Source organism: Pleurodeles waltl, chromosome 4_2 (assembly GCF_031143425.1).
Source record: "Pleurodeles waltl isolate 20211129_DDA chromosome 4_2, aPleWal1.hap1.20221129, whole genome shotgun sequence".
Classification (NCBI taxonomy): Eukaryota; Metazoa; Chordata; class Amphibia; order Caudata; family Salamandridae; genus Pleurodeles; species Pleurodeles waltl.
This window is the reverse complement of record NC_090443.1, coordinates 467943590-467961823: the sequence shown is the minus strand read 5'-3', so window position 1 is coordinate 467961823 and position 18234 is coordinate 467943590. Positions and strand designations below refer to the sequence as shown.

At 45.2% G+C, this 18234-nt stretch overlaps 1 protein-coding gene across 7 annotated transcripts in view; it reads left to right on the top strand.

Annotated features, from left to right (window-relative positions):
• The window catches only part of ICAM5 (intercellular adhesion molecule 5), a 375719-nt gene that overhangs the window by 88562 nt on the left and 268923 nt on the right, over positions 1-18234 (top strand). For all 7 annotated transcript variants that reach the window (XM_069231795.1, XM_069231796.1, XM_069231797.1 and 4 more), the window contains exon 3: positions 17388-17696. In XM_069231795.1, the coding sequence (XP_069087896.1) occupies positions 17388-17696 (309 nt within the window). The remainder of the gene's footprint in view (positions 1-17387; positions 17697-18234) is intronic.

Sequence of the window (18234 nt, the reverse complement as noted above, 5' to 3'; positions counted from 1 at the left end):
TCAAGGTATTGATTGTGCTCCCCTGGCTTAGGCTGGTAGGGGGTTGTGTTGGACTTTTTTCGTTATGCAGGGTCATTCCCAATCTTTTTGCCTCCTGCCTCCTATTTGTTCTGACCTGTTGCTGTTGGCTTTTGTACTCTGGGCACTTTACCACTGCTAACCAGTGCTAAAGTGCATATGCTCTCTGTGTAAATTGTATTGTTGATTGGTTTATCCATGATTGGCATATTTGATTTACTAGACGCGCTGTGTGTTGCCGAGGGGGCAGGAGCCCTTTAAACTTTGCCATCAGGATCTGATTGGCCGCGAGGCCTTATTTCACTAAGGAAGCGCGCCCGCTGCCGCGGGACGCGCTGTGTGTTGCCGAGGGGGCAGGAGCCCTTTAAACTTTGCCATTGGGATCTGATTGGCCGCGAGGCCTTATTTCACTAAGGAATCGCACCCGCTGCCGCGGGACGCTCTGTGTGTTGCCGAGGGGGCAGGAGCCCTTTAACCTTTGCCATCGGTATCTGATTGGCCGCGAGGCCTTATTTCACTAAGGAAGCGCGCCCGCTGCTGTGGGACGCGCGCGGGACACGCCCGGGCGAAGCCCCAGCCAACGGGCGGGCCCGTCCTTCGCCCGTAATCGACTGGAAGAGGCTGGGCTGGGCCCCCCCTCTTTAATTATTGCTCTAATTTGGTCCCCCAGTGACTAGAGCCTTCAAACCCTGTGCCCAAAGTGAAATATTGAAAGTACCCTGCACAGTTGTTAGCTAGCGAACGTTCTTTTTCCTTCTTGTGCAGTTTGACTGGGAGGGGAAGGTCAAGGGCTATCCCAAGTGACTTTAAGATATTGCATTAAGGGATACTGTTCTATATAGACGAAAACAGCCCCCTGAGTAACTGGCCATTACGTAAAACATGGGTAAAAGGAAATATTCAAAATTAAATAATTCAACAAATTTAAAAGATAGTTCATCTATATTAAAATACATCTCTGGTGCGATGGGAATGATAGATAAGCAAATCGCCACCGTTGAAGGGAAATTGTCATTACCTAAAGACCGATCCCACGAATCTCCAGGGTCTGTACAATCGCATCATAACTCCCCATCTAGTGAATTTGGGGATGAGCACTCAAAAGTAAGGCTTACAAATGGTTGTATTAAAGACACCTCAAATTTAATCTATTCCGTGGATGAAATATCCCCTGTTGCTAAGCGACCAAGGAAACCGGAGATGGGTCTGGCGGACAAGACCCAAAAAAAAACGCCAGTGATAGACCTAATAACTACCCCAATTAAAAAACATTCTAAAAGACTAACACAGAAGAAACCCTCAAGCTTAGCAGGAGACACCATTCGATCGCTCCTTATAAATCTCCATGAGATAGTAAATTCACTGAAATCATCCAATGGAGCCACTCTTGACTCTATGTCGGAGCGCCTAAAGAGGGTGGAGTGCAGCCTTGAGGCAGGTCTTGAAATGATAAAGTCCTTACAACGGGAAGACACGCACTATGAAAGTAAGGACTCCAAAAAAACATTGTGGTCCTCAGAACACGAGAATAGTATACAATATATCTCGTACAATAGGCCAATTGGTATACATTGGAATGTTAACTTCCAGAATGAGTCACAATCTCAACGATTAGCTCCTCCTTTGAACCAAAATACTCAACCCTCTTTTTCACCGATCACACCACATAATCTTTCCTCAGATAAAAATGTTTTAAATCCTACACTATGTAAGACAGCAGGTAGTGCTATGCGTAGGACAGCGACTACCTACCCCCATTTAAATCCAGGGAGAAATACATCTAGTAGGACCAGATCCCCGAATCTCGCTTACCTCCCTAGTGTCCTACTACATCTCCCCCCGGAGGTTACACCATATGTAGTGGTCTTGGCCAACGTCCCACCGATAGATGATCAACAACGAGAAACATGGACGGCCTTGAGAAACAAGGCCCTTAATTGGATCGGGGCCCAAATGGGCCCTGGAACGGTGAGGACTCTTTTTGATGATATAAAAATGGTCAGAAGAAATAAGTGGATAGGAAACAGTAAGAAAGCGCTGGCCGGAGATTGTGTGGTCCTCTCTTTTGGCTCACCAAATCTAGTGAATCGAATTATTCATGACTTAGGAGCCAGACAAGGTACTTTACAAGGAATCTCGTTACTACCCCTGGGTTATTTCTATCAAAGACCAGTGGGGAATAACCCCATCTACCCACATCGAGTTGTAGCACCCTTATCCAGTCCAGACTTATCTATAAGGTGCAACCGATTCTATCCCCTTTCAACTTTGGAAAATATAGATTGACTTGATAAGAATCAGTCAGCTCTCTTTGATAGAGTAGCCCAGATAATACATACACCAGGGACGGACCTACAAAAGGAAGGCACATCGCATACAATGGTTCCTATAAGGAACAAGATACTACCTCACCTAAGTCAGTGCGATGTTTCTAGAAATATACCAAACAACCCGCGGCGATATCCCCCCTCATTCCCCAAAGGACCAGCACTGCAATTTTAAACAGAATTTTAACCAGAAATCGGAAATAGTCTTATTATTTTGGAACATTGCAGGTCTAGTTAATAAGTTAGGCAATGAGACCTGGGCTAATTTTTTAGAAGATTATTCATGTGTTTGCTTACAAGAGACATGGCTTTTAACCCCTGTTCATCTAAATGGCTACAAAACATTTCATACTCCTGCCGAGCAGTCTAGGTATGGTAGACCTAAAGGGGGACTGTGCACATATATTTCCAATAAGTTATCCTTACAGAATCTAGAGATGCAATTTATGGGTCCATATTACCAAATGATAGAGAGTAACCTGGACCACAAGACCCATTTCGTAATTATTAATTTTTATAACAATGTTGCTCCAGGAGAATTCTCTAACATTTTATTGGAAATGGGAAATTACCTAAAAAAATATGTGAAAAACAATAACCGCGAGATTCTACTGATTTGGGGTGGTGATTTTAACGTCCATCCGTGTAAAGAAATTTCTGATAAGATATGTGGTTGGGAGTCGGAAGGTGTAGGTGCAAGGCTTCATTTCTCTCATAACACTCAAGGAGATGAAATGAATCTATTGGCTCAAACTTATAACCTATCCTTTGTAAATGAACTATTCTTGGACGAATCACAGTTCAAACCAACGTACAATGAAAGGGGCGCAAACACTGTGATCGTTTATGTCCTAATGTCAACTCACTTTGCACACTATCTTACAAATTACACCTTGCATGACATCGCAATTAGCGATCACTACACCCAGAGTATGAATCTCTTACTATACCCCCTTTTAGCAGCTAGGGAGGCTAGGATTACACTGGTAGACGATATTGAATTAGTGCCGCGCAATGGATACACTATGAAGTGGTCACAGACAGACCCCAAGTCTTTGTTGAAACAGTTAATTTGGTAATGCAAACATGCTTTCGCAGACTGTTTAAGAGAAAACCCACAACCAGAGCAATGTCTAAGTGCGTTTATGTTGATTACTCAAACCATAAAAGAAGCCCTCACTATTAGAAGTAGTAAGATAGGGAAAAAAAGGATGTGTGGATGGTTTGACCATAACTGTACCCAAGCACATAAGAGACTGAAAAAGGCTCTAAGTGCCCTAATAAGGTGCTTAAGTGATATACGTAAACGTAGACAGGAATATAAGACAGCAATAAAGGAAAGGAAACTGATTATGAAAACAACTTTGTGGGAAACTCTCCACATAGCAAGTCGTATGAAAGACAATATACTCTTTTGGCAGACAATAAATTCCCCCGTGTTAGGGGATAGAGACATCCCTAGGATGGAAATTGCGATCTCCGAAGACTGGGTTGCACATTTCTCTAAAATATATTCATTGACTAGTGATACAACAGACCGCACACATGATCAAGATTCACAGGAAGGTCCGCGCTTGGTTATAACCCCCCAATTTAGTCTTCAGGAGGAAGAGGAAGCTATAATACTAAGCAAATCAGGGAAAGCGCCGGGCCCTGATGGTGTTCCGATCGACATATTCAAGGCCAATATTGAGCTGTGGGGACCAGTACTGACGCAGACATTGAGGGCTATCTGTATATGCGGACCCCTACCATCTTGGAGAGATTCCAACATTATTCCAATATACAAAAAGGGTGAGCGCCTTAATCCAGCCTGCTACAGGCCAATCTCCCTCCTGGACACAACAGCCAAATTAGTGGGGAGAATAATTCTGAATAGGCTGCAATCATGGGCGGAAGAAAAGAACGTTTTATTCCCGGTCCAGTACGAATTCCGGAAACGAATCGGAACAGTGGAGCAAAGCTTAAATTTAAGCCTCATTATTGAAAAGTATACTAAGATCAGAGCAGGCAATCTGTACCTGGCCTTTATTGACTTATCATCGGCTTTCATCTGTGTAATTCATGATAAATTATGGGACATTTTAAATAGTATGGGGGTAGAAGCGGCCTTAATTCAATTTATACGTGAAATGTACACAGGGTGCAGAGCAAGAGTGAGGTATGGGTTAAAAGGGGAATGTACTTGCCCCTTTGGTCTATACAGAGGAGTGCCCCAAGGTTGCGTTCACGCTCCGTTCCTGTTTTCGATGTATATAAATAACCTAGATAAAGAATTGGCTACTAAGTGTAAAGATCTACCCCAAATAGACAACCGAGCTGTTCCGACATTACTTTATGCAGACGACGCAGTATTAATGGCCAGGACCCCAATAGCTCTCCAAAAACTCTTAACAACCTGCATCACATATATGTCACAGCTGGGTCTTACTGTCAATCGCTCCAAAACCTTTATTATGAATTGTGGAGGGAAGCGCGGCAAGACTTATAACACTACTATTGCGGAAAGGAAGGTCGAAATCGTGAAAACCTTTTCTTACTTGGGCATAATCTTCGATAAGCAGGGTTCTTGGGCCAACTGTAGGAAGACGAAGAGAGTGCACCTGATCAAAACAACGATGGCATTAAGGCTTTTTTCCAAAAGGCTCGGGGGATTACACCGCCAAATATGATAAAGATTTATAAAGCCAAGTGCATTCCGGCCGTCATGTATGGGGCAGGAATTTGGGGACATGCAAACTGTGACATGGTACAGACAGTGGAAAACGATTTTCTAAGACATTTGCTGAGGGTACCAAATGGCACTTCATCGCACGTCATTCATTCAGAACTGGGGGTCCCCTTTATTGTAGACTTGATAAAGATCCAGCCACTATTATTATGGCATAAAGTTTGGACCTCGAAACATACCGGTTTAAATAAGGCCATCCTGACCGATTGCATGGAGTCATTATATACACCGAGGGTACCATGGTTAAAATACATTATGACCTTTTTCGAAAAAATGGGCAATAGAGTCTACTACACAAACCCAGCCTCGCTGGGGAAAATATCCAGGAAGGACCTGAGTGTCCTGGCATTAAAGTATCTAGAAGATATACGCTGGGGGGCTGAATAAAAAAAAAACACCGTCATTCACAACCAAATAATTCTGACGGTTGAGGGCATGCAGCCGTACCTGGCAAACCTGGTACACCTTTGTCATCGTTACGTTCTTACCAGATTCAGGCTAGATACGTTTCATCGCCTAGTTTCATTTCCAACCATGAACGATTGGTCCACCACACTAAAGCCATGCCCCTGTGATGCAAAGGCACCTCAATCCACAATTCATGTGGTTTTATTCGGCAAATTTTATGCCTACCAGAGGAAGTGCTTAGTAGTCCCACTTTTAAGGTCAATCAATCTCCCCCAGTGTCGCACAGCTTACGCCTGCCTTCAGTCACTATCCTCTTTAGAGATGTGTGGAACTCTGGCTAACTTTTTATGTTCTGTACTAAAGATAAGGAAATCTATGGGGGTGGTGATGTAATTGTAATTTATTGTGATAGGGATTTTATCGATACACTAGATAGTTTGTTGTTGTGTGTTCTTATTCTTTTACTATTTTATTTATTTAATTTTATTATTATATATTGAAATGTATTATAATTGGATACGTTTATGACTTTTATGACTTGTTGAGAGTCAAATAAAGTTTGTGTATGTACTAGTAAGTCCCTAGTAAAGTGCACTAGAGGTGCCCAGGGCCTGAAAATTACATGCTACTAGTGGGCCTGCAGCACTGGTTGTGCCACCCACATAAGTAGTTCTGTAATCATGTCTCAGACCTGCCACTGCAGTGTCTGTGTGTGCAGTTTTTACTGTAAATTCGACTTGGCAAGTGTACCCACTTGCCAAGCCAAGCCTTCCCTTTTCTTACATGTAAGGCACCCCTAAGATAGGCCCTAGGTAGCCCCAAGGGCAGGGTTCAGTGTATGGTTAAGGTAGGACATATAGTAATGTGTTTTAGATGTCCTGACATTGAAATATTGCTAAATTTGTGTTTCACTGTTGCAAGGCCTGTCCCTCTCATAGGTTAATATGGGGGCTACCTTTAAATATGATTAAAGTGTGATCAGTTCCCTTTGGGAGCTGATGGACATGTGGAGTTTGGGGTCTCTGAGCTCATAATTTAAAAATACATCTTTTAGTAAAGTTGATTTTAAGATTGTGTGTTTGAAAATGCCACTTTTAGAATTTAGCATTTTCTTGCTTATACCATTGCTGTGACTCTGCCTGATTGTGGATTCCCTTTCTGGGTCAGTTTGACAGTTGGGCTGGTTGCACCTCAAACTAGACAGTGACACAAAGGGAGCTGGGGTGTAGTCTTCATTTCCTGATGAGCCATCTGTGCTAGGAGGGAGGGGAGGAGTGGTCACTTACACCTGAACGAGCTGTGCCTGCCCTCACACAATGCAGTCTCCAACCCCCTGGTGAGTGTCTGTGGCCTGGCCTGGGCAGGACAGGATTTCACATTCAAAAGAGACTTTACTTTGAAGTAGGCCTACTTCAAAGGATAAATTGGGTATACGAAGAGCACTCAAAACCACAGACTTTAGAAACCCTTCTGGAACCAAGAGGAACCTCTGCCTGGAGAAGAGCTGAAGAGCTGAGGAAGAAGAGCTGCCCTTCCTGTGACTGTGTTTTGTGGAGCTATCCTGCAGTTGTTGCTTCTGCCAGAGAAAGAGGGCAAAGACTAGACTTTGTATGCCTTCCATCTTGAGAAGGAATCTCCAAGGGTTTCACTTAGAGCTTGCCTCCTGTTTTTTGAAGTCTCAGGGACAGCAAAGACTTCTCTCTGCCAGCACCTGGAGTCTCTGGAGATACCCCTACTCTGACCTGTGTTGCCCATCCAGTTCCCGGGGCTCTGAAAGGAGAAGCTGGTCGAACAAGAAGAGGAAATCGATGCACAGACGCCGTGTGGGGAAAATTTCATGCGACCTCTGAAAAAATCGATGCGCCGCTGGCGTAGCAGCTGAAATCTATGATCGCCTGCAATGCGACCGAAGAATCGACGCCCGTGGCTGGAGAAACTACGTGCAGCATCGCTGACGGAGGTTGGGAGACCGCACCCCGCTCTGCATGGTTTTCGGACCATCGTGCGGCAGAATTTCTGACATGAACCTTCACGTGCATGTAAAAGCAACGCAAGGCCTGCCTGGACGCATGTGCGGACTAAATCGACGGATCTCTCTCCTGTGGAGAGAAGAACCGATGCACACCGACTCGACAGAAGGGGGAAACAACACAAGGTCTCGCTTGTGAGTGACATTGACGCATCTCAAGCCCTTTTCGACGCACACCCTCCCATGCGGGGTTATTTGTGACTCGCACGAGGTACATTTTCACTCTAGCAGCACTAGTGTGTGTTTAAAACTACTTAAAGACTCTTTTTGATTTTTCATTGATAACTTGACTTTTGTATTGTGGATTTTTGTCGTTTTGGTCTTGTTTTGTTTAGATAAATATTTCCTATTTTTCTAAATCTGTGTTGTGTCATTTTGTAGTGTTTTCATTAAGCTACTGTGTGTGTTGTGGTACAGATACTTGTACACCTAGCACTCTGAAGTTAAGCCTAATGCTCTGCCAAGCTACCAAGGGGGTAAGCAGGGGTTAGCTGAGGGTGATTCTCTTTTACCCTGAGTGAGGGTCCTTGCTTGAACAGGGGGTAACCTGACTGTCAACCAAAGACCCCATTTCTAACAAGCTTTATCACAGATAGTTAAGTACAAAAAAACTATACCACTCACCTGTCTGAAAAAGCTACTCACCAGCAACTACTCTGCACAGACACAGCAATCACCAATGATATCCCACAAAAAAAATAAAAATTTGACATATGACAACACAAATATTGTGCTCAAATCTAAGGACAATTTCACATACAATATTGCATTTAGTACACCACCTACAAACGTGTCATTCATGCATGTCAACAATACTCTTTTGGAGTAAATTGCTTTTACTTACCTAAAACATGCAACTATGCAAACCGCAGGACAACTACTGCCAAAACCGCAAGGATCCACAACAAAAGAAGCTAAATCTTTGAACTAGAACAAAAAGAAGAAATAAACTGTTATAATCACAAATACAAATACTTCACCAGTTGACAAACACCCTGCCATCAAGAACTTAGAAATTGTCTCTGGTGCCTAAGTGGCTTCAGCCCCCCTTGGGGGCAGATAGGCCTAAAAAAACAGGCTGATCTGCCCCCAAGGGGGGCAGAAATGGCCAACAGCTCTGTTCCCTGTTTGAGGGGGCGACCCTTGCCAAAGAGGGCGAAAGGGGGAGCCCGGCACAAAAAAACTAAGGGGAACAAAAAAAGAAATTCCCTCACGTCTTGGTGGCTTCTACCCCCTTGGGGGCAGATAGGCCTAACAAAATTGCCCGATCTGCCCCCAAGGGGAGCAGAAATGGCCATCAGTAATGTGTTCCCCTTTGGAGGGCGACCCTTGCCAAAGGTGCCACCCCCCACACAAAACACACACACACAGGATCCCTGGTGCCTAAGTGGATTCTGCCCTCTTGGGGGCAGATGGGTGTAAATAAAATAGGCCGATCTGCCCCCAAGGGGGGCACACATGTCCAACAGCTCTGTGCCCCCTTTAGGGGGTGACCCTTGCCAAAGGGGGCAAAAGGGGGCAACCCAGCACAAAACAAAAAAGGGGAAAAAAAAAATTCCTGCCGTATTGGTGGTTTCTGCCTCCTTGGGTGCAAATAGGCCTAAAAAAAATAGGCCCTTCTTCCCCCAAGGGGGGCAGAAATGGCCAATACTAATTATCCCCCCTTTGGGGGGGGCGACCCTTGCCCAAGGGGTGCCCCCAAACACACTAAACACACACACACCACACAATCCCTGGCGCCTGTGGGTTTCGAACCCCCCGGGGCTAGATCGGCCAAAAAATGGCCGATCTAGCCCCAGTGGGGGTGAAACATATAAAAAATTATTGCTCCCGGGGCAGCGACCTTTGCCTGAGGGGTCACTGCCGAAAAACATAACAAAAATATAATCCCTGGTGGTCTAGTGGTTTTCGATCCCCCCCGGGGGCAGATCGGCCAAGGAAATGGCCGATCTGCCCCCCGGGGGGGCCGAAACAGGATTTGAAATAGCCCCCCAGGGGAGAGGCCCTTGCCCAAGGGGTCGCTCCCCGAAATAAAATGAAAAGAAAATCCCTGGTGCCTGGTGGGGATTCCTGCTCCATGATCACGGGCCCTGCCCGCGATCGTGGAGCAGGAATCCACTGAAAACAGACACAGGAGGAAAGGAAAAACTCTTTACTTTCCCCATGTGTCTGTTTTCCACCCCTAACCACCCCCCAGGAGAAGGACTTACCAGAAACATGTCCTCTTTCCACTCGCGCTGGAAGCAAATGGCTTCCAGCACGTCCTCGGCAGCTTCTGATGACGTTGGCGTGCTGTGAGCTCGCTGACATCATCAGATTGCCAAGGGGGGGGGGGGGGGGTCGGGGTGGAAGGATAAGCGATTCCCCTTCCATCCTTGACTGGGGTGTGTGGGTGTGAGGCCCATTGGGGGAGCGGGCCGGGTGCAGGACGAGCTGGTCTCGTCCCACGCACACAGCAACCGTGTGCCTGGACGAGACCAGCTCACCCGGGCACCCAGGGGGTTAATAGCTGAGCACAATATAGAGTTGCTGATATATGTATGTGAACCACAATGGAAATACAGAACCTGCCCCCCTCTTTTTTTTAAGTTTTGTGTTCGCTGCACACATCAGATCATCATCAACAATGCACACCACAGGAGAAGAATTCTCATTTCCAGCTAAAGCTATCAAATAAATAAATAAATAATATACTATGCTTTTTACTACATCAATGACCTCAGATAATGTAGGGTTTCTGCAAGTCAATAGTCTCTCCTGAATTTTCTTTGAGAAACAGTTAAAGACAAATTGATCACAGATGTGGATATCTACGCTTTTCTCAAATTCCCATGTTGATGCTAAAACAGGCAAAGCAGCAGTAATTTCCTCCACCGCCTACCTTGAAAAAATGATGCCACTCCAGGAAAACATGTCTCTTCTGAATCTTGTCTGTGCATTCTCTCTTTTGCTTCTTCATACACATCCCACCTGACATTTTCCCCAATTGGTGTAGGCACAATGGGCAGATTATCAAAAATGTTCTGACCAGCTATTCCTAAGGGGTTGAAAAGTAATGCAGTGTTGCGTTCTTCCTCATACCTGGATGCTCTTATCGCCACCAAATATTTTTCGAAGATACATAGCCATTGTTTCCACTTTACTACAGGTTTCCCTGGACTTTTTTAGAAAAGACTGTGGCTGAATTACATTGATAGTGTTAGCCATTTGTAATTGATTTTAGAATGAAACTCCACTCATAAATAAAGCGACCTCACTGTGACTGTGAATGCCAGTTCCTACATGTGCAGTAAAACCAATACTGTTGCTATGAGTGCTGGGTCAATATTTGAGCATACACTAAACAATGCATTCTGAAGATGCTTCTACCGGAGCTGTAAAACCAAGATTGTTACCATGAACACAAGTTTAATATGTGAGCTTATGCTGCACACAGATGCATAGAATGCTGCTCACACTGCAGGTACAACATCAAAGTTAGTTGTTGTCTTTTCCGCCCGATTCAAAATGTTGGCCAAGAGCGAGCTGCAAACGTCAAAACATGAAGTGTAGTCTTTTGCAATACGCTTCACAACTTTACCAGCTGGTGAATGTCTTCGCACTTACTACATGACTCACAATGCAAAGCATAGTCATGGAGTCCGACTGAACTATGCCAAAAGTTCTCACCGTTTATTGCAAACTCTCACCATGCTTCAAACGTATACATCCAGGTAACAAGTCACCGTTTTCTGCCGTGTGAGTAAAACAAATAAAAATAATTTTTGGTGCACCTCTACAGTTCCTTACTCACAGCAATTCCGGTTTCTTGGCTGGGCTCAGGTGTTTTCTGTTCAAAGATAATTGCATTGTCATCTAGCCAAATTCTTCAAAGTGTCTCTTTCCAAACCCCAGTCTGGTACCAATATGTAGAGGGGTGAAAATAAAGAGACAAATCCTGGTCACAATGTGTGGAGTAAATGTATTCCAAAGGGTAAAGAACCCATGACTTCAGAGCCAGAGAAAGGTGAGCCTTGTTGAGCCAACAGCCCAGGGCAAGTCACAAGCCAAAGAACTCGACAATGCTCTCCTCCCAGAATGTACACATGTAATGATGCAATGAACACTGAAAGAAATACTTTTAGCTAGAAACTACTATGTTAATATGTTAATATCACCACATATAACTATATTACTATAACATACTACACACCTTCCTCCTTTAAAAAAAATATCTAATATACTAGGAAAAGTCATAATCTAATCATTTGGAAGACAAATTAATAGACCTGTGATAAGGAGAATCTTTATTGGTGTTCAACATCCCTGTGAATGTAAGAGCTAGCCTCACATATTGTTGTTTCACAGTGAGGATCTGTCCATACCTCCACTTAACCAAGTGGGATCAAACTTCAAAATATGATTTCAACTTCTCAACAATTTAAATGGTTGAGTGGTTGAGTGAGGTGTGGTATGATAGGCCCTCCCTTTTTTTTAAAGATAGCGTATAGCCTTCATACCTGAGGACACTGCAGACTATGGGGGTCATTACGACCCGGCTTACCTCCATGGATTTCATGCGTTTTGAAACGGCCATGAAATCCATGGCGGTAAGCACTATCAGTGCCAGGGAATTCCTTCCCTGGCACTGATAGGGGTCTCCCCCACCCCCAGCCTCCCTCCCTCCCCTACCCCCCCACCACCCCTGCTACCCCCCAAAGGTGGCAGGACCCCCCTCCCCACCCCGACCCCCAAAATAACAACACTCATACACACTTGACACGCACGCAGGCACTACCAACACACACACACGCACACACACCGACACACCGACATACATGCAAACATCCACACAGACAGTCAGACACGCACATCCACATTCAAACATACACGCACACATCCATACAGACATAACTACAGAAATACACGCACTCATTCCCATACACACAACACCCCCGCAAGCATACACGCACTCACACACCCCCTCTACGTACACACATGCATACCCCCACGCACGCACACAACACACAATGCCCCCCAATCCCCCTCCTCTCACAGACGATCGACTTACCTGGTCCGACGATCCTCCAGGAGGGGACAGGAGCCATGGGGGCTGCTCCGCCGACACTACACTGCCAACAGAACACCGCCACGCTGAATCACAGGATGTGATTCGCTGGGCGGGCTTCTGTTGGCGTGACAGTGGAGGTGGAGCAACCTCCACTTCCCCGCCACCCGCCAGTATGGCTGTTGGCGGCTCTCCGTCCGTAAATGGACGGAGAGCTGCCAACGGTCATAATAGGCTGAGCGGCAAACCGCCACCACTGGCGGCCTTCCGCACGGCGGTCCCTCGGCGGTCTTGGGAAAAGACTGCCGAGGTCAAAATGACCCCCTATATTCCTTACCTCAGGAAACGGCTCGCTCTTTCCACCAATCCATTTGCTGCTGGACTATATAAAACTAATTGAATGTGCTTGACATGTTGAGATTGTAAGAATTGTCCCATTTCTTTGAATAGAAAATAGGAGCCATTGTCAGTAACAATTTCTTTTGGTGGGCCCTCCCAAAAAACTTTTTGGAGCAAACTAATCACATTTTTAGATTGAGGAGAATCAACAAAGTCAAAATGAATCCACTTAGAAAAATAATCAATTAAAACTATGACATCCTGACTCCCATGAGGTAATAACTGAAATGGACCAGAATAACCTAAAGCTAATTTGTGCAAAGGGCCCTCAGGCAATGAAACTGGTGATAATGGTTTCTCCCACACTATCCAGAGTTTTTTTCAGAAGCAACACATTGCAGGCAAACATTATTAAAATATCTTACTCCATTTTAGACCACCAAAAGAACTGTCTTTTGCAAGTTGCAGACATTCCCATATTATCTACATGAGAGATCTTTATAATCTTTATCCGGAGACTCACAGGAGGCACAAATAATCCATTACACATACAAATATTACTATTGCAGGTAAGCTCAGATGACACCTGAGCATAGCTTTGTAGCTCACCTTCTTCAGGATGACATCCTCTTCCATGGCCCTTTCCCATTCACTCTCTGAATCTTGCCAATCCTTACCCTGCACAGCATCAATTATTCCCACAACACATTTAGAATCATCTTGATCAAATTTGTCCTCATTTGTCGGTCGTAAATGAGAGAGACAGTCTGCCCTGAGGTATTTATCCCCTCGAATATATTTCACTTTCATGTCAAACTCTTGTAACGTAGCTAGAAAATGTAGCAGACGTGCAGGTGCCTTACCTAAGCCATTGCCAGAAAGTAGATGTATCAAGGATCTGTGAATATTTCAAATGGTTTACACCAAATATTAACCTTAAACTTTTGCACAGCCCACACACAGGCCAGTACCTCAAGTTCGATAGTACTATAAATATTTTCAGCCTCTGAGAGAGTATTTGAGGCAAACGCTATAATAGTTTCTTTCCCATCAATAAAGTGTCTAAAAACTCCTCCTACTCCCTTTAAGCTAGCATCTACTGTAACAAAGCATTTTCCTGTAGACTCATGGTTTTAAAACAGGAGCCATGATCACCGTATCCTTAACTTTCTCCAAACCATCAATAATCTCTTGTGTCCAGATAAACTTCATTCCCTTGCAAAGTAGTTCTCTCATAGGTTGAGCTACAATGCCATATCCCGGCACAAAATGGGCACAATATTTGCACAGTCCTAAAAAGGAACTCAACGTGTCTTTGTAACAATGTGCTGGTGCCTTTTGAATAGCCTCAGGATTAGTGAACTTGGGTTTAATAGCAGCTGCAGAAATAGTGTGCACAAGATAGTCAACCTCTTGAATCATGATTTTGCGTTTTTCAGGTGTCACTGTCATGCCTCTCTCTCTCAAACTATTAAGCACCCTTCCCAATACCATTATGTGTTCCTGTTTCTTCTTTGTAAGGCTCAAAATGGCATCTTGAAAGCCTGCACATACGCTAAACCACCAAATAAAAAGTCCATCATCCTCTGGAACACGCCAGCAATGGACACCAGTCCAAAAGGTAGCCTCAAATATTTATAGGTTCCATGAGATGTCACAAAATTATTGAGATCTTAAGACTTTTTATCATGAGGGATCTGAGGGTCTGCTGAGTGTAGATCAATAACAGAGAAATATCTAGCTCCACTAATACTCGATCAACTCCTGTATATGAGGAAGTGGATGACAGTCCATAATTATGTTCGTATTGAGCGACCTCAAATCAACTCATAATATCAACTCATCAGATCTTTTCTTCTTTAGAACTGTATGAAGCCGGCTCAGTTCATGGTGTACGCCTAGGGTGTGGCACCCTGTACTGAGTCCACACAACCCTTAGTGATAGTGTTTAGGTGTCCAGATGGCAAAAGCCTCTAGGGGTAGCTGTGGTGAGCAGCTAAAGCTCATCCAGGAGGATTGTAAAGCACTTGCAATACTAGTCAGTCAGTGATTGACACACAAGAAAGAACCACACCAGGTGTTGCAAAAATAGAGCATTCTTTATTACAGTACCACTACTCTACTAGCATTGGTATATCTTCCCTTGGAGTTATCCGCACACAAAATATATACATAGAAACAAACAGGAGTAGAATAGAAATACATGGGGCCCTAAGGAGGACCAAACCATATATTAAGAAAGTGGTATAAGAATGGAGGTACCCAACCAAGGTAAGAGTGTTAGAATCCCAGGGTCTGTGGGAGTAAGAAATTACCAGAGGTAAGTACCAGAAACCCCACAGGAGCCTGGGTGCAAAGTTGTTATCTAGCCTGGTGTCCCACAGGCTATCAAAGGACTGTCGGGGTTGGATTTTTATAGATTCAAGACCCTTCCCGTGGACCCCAAGGAAACCAGGTGGCACAAGGAAGGTTGGATAGTACTTTCACCAGTGGGGACCCAGAAAATCCGAGTAACTACACCAGGGGTGAAAAGACATTGGAAACCCTTGTTGGAGTCAATGGACGCCTTGGTTGTCCAGCTGCTGTTGCAACCCGTGGACCAGGTCGGTGGAACCCAAAGGTGGATTCCAGATGTGACAAACCTGAAAAACAAGGGGACAGTGTCCAGACCACTCAGAGGTGTTCAGGTGGAGCAGGTAAGCAATGCCCACCCTCTTGGAGTTGAAGTTCATGCAGGACGGTGAGGGAAGGAGTCCATGGGATGCAGGAGATTCTTGGAGTCACCCACAAGCTGTTCCATGTCAGGCACCGGATTACAGGAGGGTCAGTGGCCCACAGGAAGTTTGCAGGATTTTGTAGAGTAGCAAGGTCTAGGTGACTCAACCCTTGGAGGGGAGCCAGGGCAGGCATTCAGCAGGAAGGAAAGCCAGCCAGAGTCAGAAGAGCTCCCATGAGTGACCTACTGGCAGCAAGCACAGGGAGTTGCAGGGAGGCCTTGGCAGCACAACAAAGCAGGAGTCCCACGTCACTGGAGTTGCAGAGTGGAAGCTAAACTTGGAGTTGCAGAGTGCTGGAGATTGGGGCTTCTTGGAACTCGAGGATCTGTTGGAGGAAGAGGGAACAAGCCCTGGTAAGAGCAGTAGTCACGGTGCACAGTGTTTCCATTCCAGTGGCTGCAGCAAGGACTCACCGTCTCCCAAGTTGGACCCGTAGAGAACCCCAGAATCATCACCTGTGTTGCAGAGCCTTTCAATGTCTGTGTGACAGCAGGATCCAGCAGCGGGTCTTTGACATCCTAAGGCGCCTGAAGATACAGGGGAGTGACTCCTTCACTCCAGGGGAGATTCGTTCTTGCTTCTTGGATGCACACAGACTCCTTGTGACCCAGGAGGATGCACAGCCACGGATGCTGCAGAAATCTTGCAGGAGCTGGAGAAACAATGTTACAGTGGGAACCCTCCAAGCTGGATACAGTCATGTTTCAGTTTCAAAAGCCGACCATCAGCGGTTCTTGAGGCCAGGAGCAGAAGATGTCTTGCAGGCAGTTCCTTGAAGAGTCCACTAGATACCTTAAAATGGCTTCCCCACACTTACAAAGCCCAGGGAATGGAGTCTGGGGTTTGTGGGGGCACCTCTGCTCATGCAGGAGTGTCCTCATACTCAGGACCATGCACCTTGCCCTTGGGCTCAAGGGCCTACCAGAGGGGTGACTTAAAGGTCCAAGTGCAGTGACAGCGATATAAGGCAAGCCGTATATCTAGAGTGAAAGGTGCAGGCACCATTTCACGCAGGCTGCAATGGCAGGCCTGCAGACCTAGGCTCTGATTTATACTGTTTGATGCAAACCTGAGTTAGCGCAGGTTTGCATCAAAAGGTTTACCCCCGGCTAGTGCCATTCCTGGTCGCCAGCCGGGCGTCATATTTAAGGAATGACGCTGTTACAAGTGGACATTGTCGAGCTCCTGGAGTCATGGTTTGCCGTGGGCTGTTGTCACATTTCTCTTGTTCTGAAGTCATGGGTTCTTTGCCCTTTGAAATAAATTCACTCCACACATAACGACCAGGATTTGTCTCTTTGTTTCCCCCAATCTACATGCTCATCCCGTCCCCAATCTTACTGACCAAGATACGCTTCTGTGTATTGGGTTACTTGTAAAGCACTGTAGGCAGGCCTAAACCACCTCCAATTGATGGGAATGGAGGGCAGGGGATGTGAGGGGGAATGACCAGGCCAAAAGAAGAAGGAAAAAGTTGAGAGCAAATGAAAGAGGAGAATCATGACTGGAATTTTCTTACTTAGAACAGTACTTCACTAACAGGTTGAACAATAGTGCACTATAAGTTGGTAAGCTTTGGCATCTGGTCGGGTGGGCAGGTAGTTGGGAAGAGGAGAGGAATGCTGGGAATGTTGTTGTATGTCACCACAATGTAAAAACAGATCTGGTGAGATTGCATGAATGTAAGTTGTCATATTCTTTCTCCTCCTAGAGCCTCCAGAAAATGTGAGCATTTCCCTACCCCCATTGATGCAGGTGGGGCATCCCTACTTTTTCACCTGTAGTGTCCAGGCTGTTGCACCAATGGAGTACTTCACAATGTTCCTCAGGAAAGGGAACACCACTCTTCATGCGACGAGCTATCACAATGTCTTTGGCAATAGCAACTTCACCCACAGCCAGATCATCATCGCCCAGCGAGCAGACCACGGAGTGGAGTACACTTGCTTGGCCCGCCTCTATCTTACGCCAAGTGGGGAGCTCTTTGAGAAGTCTGCCAGTGTACTTGTCCACACATTTGGTACGTGTGCATCTTTCATGTGATGAATGCCCCTGCCCCAGTTCTGCTGACCTTAGTTATCTTCTCAAATTCCTATGTCACCCCATTTACTTTCTTGTCCCCCCTTTTGGTCTTTTTATTTTAAAATCCCTCGTGAACATTCAATGTTCATTACTATTTGGAGACCCAACCTAAGTGCATTGCAAGCGAAAATGAATGGCCTTAGGCCACTTCAGATTTGTGAGGGACAGACAAGGCAATAGGGAGTCAATGTGATAAAGTGATTTAACCAGATTAACTAAAGCCACGGATTGGAATGAATTTCGAAGGTCTCTGCCCCAGCCCTACCACTCTTTCCAAGCTAGGTGCCTGCAGGGAAATCTCAAGCTAACTCTAGAGAGTTTTCTTATATTTTAGCCAATTGTGAGCTGACCAATATATTTACAGACTTTTAAGGATACCCATAAGACACATTTCCATATCATCATTTTAAATATATCTCATGCATCTAGTGAAAATGTGGAAACACCACGATCTAGGTACTGGTCAGCTTCCCAAA